This window comes from Pseudochaenichthys georgianus, chromosome 17, assembly GCF_902827115.2.
Source record: "Pseudochaenichthys georgianus chromosome 17, fPseGeo1.2, whole genome shotgun sequence".
Lineage (NCBI taxonomy): Eukaryota > Metazoa > Chordata > Actinopteri > Perciformes > Channichthyidae > Pseudochaenichthys > Pseudochaenichthys georgianus.
This window is the reverse complement of record NC_047519.1, coordinates 7,054,384-7,060,376: the sequence shown is the minus strand read 5'-3', so window position 1 is coordinate 7,060,376 and position 5,993 is coordinate 7,054,384. Positions and strand designations below refer to the sequence as shown.

The 5,993-nt window shown below is 41.9% G+C and overlaps 1 protein-coding gene across 1 annotated transcript; it reads right to left on the bottom strand.

The window, feature by feature from the left end:
* Positions 1 to 1,030: 1,030 nt before the first annotated feature.
* Positions 1,031 to 4,817, bottom strand: LOC117462445 (zinc finger protein Gfi-1-like). Its single transcript, XM_034104687.2, has 6 exons — positions 4,627 to 4,817; positions 4,277 to 4,480; positions 3,359 to 3,741; positions 3,002 to 3,139; positions 2,678 to 2,843; positions 1,031 to 2,558 (listed from the first exon to the last, which is right to left on the bottom strand). The coding sequence occupies exons 1-6, from the start codon at positions 4,736 to 4,738 to the stop codon at positions 2,380 to 2,382; spliced, it is 1,182 nt and encodes a 393-aa protein (XP_033960578.1). The 5' UTR covers positions 4,739 to 4,817; the 3' UTR covers positions 1,031 to 2,379.
* Between the last annotated feature and the right edge of the window lie 1,176 nt (positions 4,818 to 5,993).

Sequence of the window (5,993 nt, the reverse complement as noted above, 5' to 3'; positions counted from 1 at the left end):
CTTTTGTTACAAAAGCATATTATTTGACCATATCTACTTACTTCTGATCTGGGCTACAGCCACCAGCAGCGCTACAAGTACTTTACTTCAGTACTGCACTTAAGTACAGATGTGAGGTTCATTCTTGTCATGCCATTGTATTCTTCCACTCCACTATAATTCAGAGGGAAATGTTGTGCTTTCCCGCAGTGCAATCATCTGACAGTCAAGTTACTTTAGAAAGGAAGGTTTCTGCTCCCCAAACGGACGGACGGAGCTCGAGGAATGTGATTCTTTTTATAAATCTAATTATTTAAAAACAAGACAGCACTGCAATAAGACATTATTATATTGCCACATAGATTTTTTTCAGCAAGACTCGAGCGTGTATTCTGGTGACTTTCTAGTTTTCCTTTTTCTCATAATACCTTCAGGACCCATTCTCTAAGGTCTGATTGAGCTCCTTCTGTCATGTTCATCATCACATTAGCATGTAGTGTCTCTCCTGGGACATGTCTCCATGTCTCCATGCTTTAATGTTCTAAAGCTCTTTATTCTTCTCATACTGCCTGTGCTGCAGCACCTCTTTTCACCCTCTGTCTGAAACCAGAGCCCAGTCTGCTCTGATTGGTTAGCTGTTGTGGTTGGTCAACCACTTAAAGATGTCCCGCCCCTTAGCCTATCGCATACAATGTGTTGGAGCACTAGCCAATAGAAGCATTGGCTAGCGTTAGAAGTGTTACATAGTGATGTCACTATGTTACAGAAGTAAACAAAGGGGTCCAATGGACTCGTTTCAGGCTGGGGGGGTGGGCGGGGAGTGTGTGGGAGAGAAACTCCCTCAGGGATTTAGCATTTTCAGACCATTTATGCACTAAAACCTATAGACACACTAGGGAAACCCCAAAAAGCTAAATAGGGCCTCTTTAATGTTTAGAAACTAAACTACCCATCTGTAGATACAAGTAAATGACAATGAATCACTGGACCGAAAATAAATAGTTTGGTGGTTGCTGCTTCTCACATTTAAATCTGCTTTTTTGGTTTTTTTTACGGTGAAATCTGATCATTTTTGACAGCATTCACTTTTATTTGTTATTTTTTACAACCCAAACAATCAATAGAAGACAAGAATTTGCAAAGAAACGTATCATTTAAAAAAGCATTAGGAAGTAGTTAAAATTATAGGAAGTAATGTGCAATTGCTAACAATAGCATTATCCTGCTTTTTATATTGATACATTTTTATTAACCAAAGAATATAATAGAAAAGGTCACAGGAGCCTTTAGTGCCTTTAGTGCATCTTAGTCTCAGTACACCTTTATGATCACTTGCATACCTATACTAGGACAAAGGATCTGATTACCCCCCCCCCCCCCCCCCCCACTGCTGCTCTGCAGGCTGTTTTACTGTTGATTCTGTGCCGCAGCATTACCGGCCAGCATGTCTACAATCTGTGGTGCAATGTGTCCAAATCACATCCTTGAAGTTTCAGAGCTCTGGATGTTTAACCTCTGCAGAGCCAAATAAATCACACCCAGCTTTCCCCCTGAAAACACCATATGGACGTTCTACTTATGGAGCCTGTGCTGTAATAAAAGCTTCTCAGACTTCCTCCACGTGGAACTTTATGACACTGTAATGACATTTGTTATATGGGTATGTTAACAATGTGTGTCTGAAGATATTTGGTTTGGAGCAGGTGCGCAGGCAGCAAAACGTTTCTCTATTCGACAGAGGAGATATAACTTTGTGCTGTCGTGCCGATTGGGGACGTGATTGATGGCCTGCTTAGATAATACAGCTTCTCGTTTTTTACAACGTGCCTACAATCTGTGGATCGGGGAAAGGAGGATTCAAACTATTATTTAAAGATGTTATTGTCAAAAGCTTAAAGATATCTACATGATGTACACTGAAGAAGGTGAAACATTGTCTTAATGTAAATGTGTTATGTCAACAGATTACACATAACTGTATTCGGTTTGTTGAAAATAATATTAAGTTTAAATAAAAAACATTAGGTTCAACTTAATATTGCTTTCAACTAACCTAATACAATCATGTGTAATCTGTTGGCATAATAAATGTAAATCAACGTTTCATTTTTTTCAGTGTGGGATCTTGTCTTATCATTTGAAAACATGATACATGCAGAAAGGCTTTTCGATTCCTATTTTAAAATAAAACTGAGCTCGAAAAATGTATGATTAATTCCTGGCATATCGGTTAAATAAAATGTGATCATTCTTTTTTTGAAACTATTAACAAAAAGAGCATTCTCCTCTTGAAACAATTTGTACAGTCTAAAATGTTGTAAGAACAAACAATAGAATAACAATAAAACAAGACCATATAAATAGTCAGAGTTCAGTAAGTGCCGAAGCATGGCAGCCTGCTCATTTGAGTCCGTGCTGCGTCTCCTTGTGCCTCCGCAGGTCCACCTTCCTCTGGAAACCCTTCCCGCACAGGTCGCAGCCGAACGGCTTGAAGCCGGTGTGCTTCCTGCTGTGCGTGATGAGGTTGGAGCTCTGACTAAAGGCCTTCCCGCACACCTGACACTTGTGCGGCTTCTCACCTGCAGCACAAACGAGATCACGCAATTAGAAATTGTCCACAAAGAGGCATTTTACGCGTTTTCGCACGAAGAGGCATTTAACACTTTGTGTGCATTTATTGTGTTCTTGCGGTGTTTACCTGTGTGGATGAATGTGTGTTTCTTCATGTCTGACTTTTGGTGGAACCTCTTCCCGCAGTACTGGCACGGATAAGGCCGCGTGTCAGAGTGGATGAGCAGGTGCGTGGACAGCGTGGAGGAGCGCTTGAAGCTTTTCCCGCAGATTTTACAGCTGAAGATCCTCTCCTGTAAAAATAAAAATGCAACATGTCATTGTAGAAGATTGTAAAGATTGTAAAAACCGCAAATGTGTGCGGTTGTGTTGGGAATTACGCAATCTGGGCCCTTTACGCACGGGGTGTGGGCCTTACAGTTAGCAGCTTTATCTCCAGTGAGAGGCCTACCTGAGAGTGAACCGCCCTGTGCTGATCCAGACTCACTGCGTGTCCGAAGGTTTTCCCGCAGATCCCGCACTCAAACGGCCGCGTGCCGCTGTGTGACCGCCGCACGTGCACCTCTAACCCGTGGGGCGTGGAGAACGACTTTGGAAGAATAAGGTGATTTTTACTTCGACATTAAACTTAAAATCTTCCGAATGTATTCTGATCAAACACTTGTTATGTGTGGAATGACATCTTTATTACATTTTAATATACATTTGGCACAATGATAACCAATAAAACACGACTAAAATAATTGTTAACATATCAACAATCTCAATAAATATTAAAATAATATGACTGATGTGGTTTCGGGCCTACCTTGCAGCATTTCATGCATTTAAAGGATCCACTGGAATCGATGTTAGAGTAGACAAAATCATTTTCAGACTTGATTTCCGCGACGCGAGGTTTCTGCTTTACACCCAGCTCGTCCCCGTCCCGCATCCTGCACATCTGGTGGGCCGTTGAAGAAAAGTCCTGACAGCATTCGGACACCGGGCCCCGCTGTGCGTAAAGAGGCTCTGCGCCGCTGTCCTCTGCACCGTAGAGGCCACCCGGTGAGTGAAGCTCTCTATGGCGATGATATGGCCCCTGGACCAGATGCCTCAGCTCCGAGCCCGAGTACGCCGTCCAGGAGTAAGGAAAGACAGGGGAGTCGAAGGGGTTCCCGTCCTCAGCTGGAGTGCAGCATTTATCTGAATCTGGAGAATAATTTGGATTTAATGTGAGTGGACAATCTTATTGATTTGAGATTATGTGAAGCTCAAGCAGTGTCTTGAATCATTTTCAAATGCATTTGGCCTCATTGGAAATGGCTATAGGGGACATGCGTATTAGTAACTTCAGACAACAACAACAACAACAACAACAGCAACAACAACAACAACAATGAAACCCTCAGGTCTCCGCGTCAAAATAACGTTGCACATTATCAACAACACTTTTGTGGGCAAAGAGTTATCAGGATGACTGAAATATTTAACAATATATTTATAAGTTATGATTTATCAAATGTTTTTATCTTGGTTCTACTTTATGATCATCCAAAATTACCAGGATATAAAGTTAACGGTGCTGAACACTTTCTAAAGATTGTACCCACTCATAACGCGGATATGGATTCATGACAACAAAAATATCATTGTATGTAAACTATCTTGTCCAAAAGACCCTCACAAGTCAAATAGGACAAACACAACTCCCACAAACAAATCTGAAAGACACATGTGTGCAGACCTGGTGAAGAGGACGGGGACGGGGGACACCAGTAATCACAGTCGGAGGATCGGTCGCACACACTGCCTCCGCAGCTCAGCGGGGAGCTGGAGGACAGCGAACCCGGGGACAGTAGCCTGGCCCCGGCGGGCAGCCTGTGTGCGCCGCCGCTCACATCCTCCTGCGGCTCCAAGCTCGACTCAAACTCCGCCTGAGATTTGGTTTCTATAGTGACAACAGAGGAGAGCAATGACACTTAATAAAGGTTTGAAATGCTATATTGATGAGGAAAATATATACATTCCACGGATCGCTCTCTTTCTGGCGTTATTCAATCATTTCTGTGCGTAATTACGCACAAGTGAACGTACCTGCGCACACGTGTGCCAGAATCGTATCCAGCCTGTTGTAGTCATCATCCAGGTACCGAGGCTGGTGGTAGCTGTGGGCCCGTTTACTCTTCACCAGGAAAGACCTCGGCATGTTTACTCTCCTTCAGTGTTTGGTCTGCTGCGGCTCTGAAAATCCTCCACTTCACTTCACCCTCTCCACGCTGCTCTGACTTTATCTCTGGACAGATTGCAACACTATTGGTTGACAGGCGAGCCTGCGTTGGGATTTTTGGCCAGCTATTACGCATGCGCAGAGATACTGTATCGTTTACCAGGTGTCGCAGGGCAGGTGGCCAAAAGCGCGACCACCGCCCCCCGAATGGTCCCTGTAGAGATGGGAACCAAGAGGACTTGTTGTAAGTCTTTATTCTAACCTGACGAAGGCTGAATCGTAAAAGGAACTTTATAGAGATGTTTTATTATAGACTAAAACCAAACCTGGTTAATGTAAAGGGGAATCATTTCATGTATTATTATTATATTATTATTATTAGTATTATTATTATTATTATTATTACAATGTAGAGTGTTTGTGAAAGGGAAAACCTATTTTTTTTAAACGACATTTCTTTACACGCAGAAATATGTTTTTCTATAGCCTAATACAAATTGTTCGATTGATGTCCAGTTGTAGAAAGTTATTTTCTGAAACTCAAGAAATTATTGTTTTTGAATTCAGTCACATATTTATATAGGCTAGCATTTTGACGGTAAATCTTTTTCAGCGACCCAAAAATAGCAAACAAACCAATGTACAATAACTAAGTATCAAATAAGCAAAAAGATAAATAAAAAACCCAATAATAATACAATAATTAATAACTCCACCGTTTCTTCAAATTGGTTTTCCTGCATGGAAAAAGTGATTTTTTTTTTCCATTTTAAAATTGCGTGTATTATGTCAGTTGAAATTCATTTGATTTGAAACCGAGATTAAATGTGCTCGTTGGAATGTATTTTAAAAGCCGATTTGACAATACAATTTGGTAATTTAGTCTCATCAAGCCAGACCATTGCAACACGTGCCGGTAACATTCATTTGAGTGTTTTAGACCTTTAAACCCGTGGATCTGTGCGGGTAGAGAGGCTGTGATGGATAATGACCTGTTTGTTTGGCTGCTTGTAAAGTGATCCTGTTAAAGAGACGCGCGCGGGCGCCCCGCACACCAGCCTGCTGCTGGGGAGCCGGGTGTCCCTTTACAGACACACTGCTTCAGCCTGATTGTTTTACATCATTAAAACCCCCTCCCTATACTCAGGCGCAATTAGGCTGTCCACTGAAAGAAATGCAGGACTGGATACTTTAGTGTCAGGTGGAATATTGAGAACAAGATAATCTGAATCAA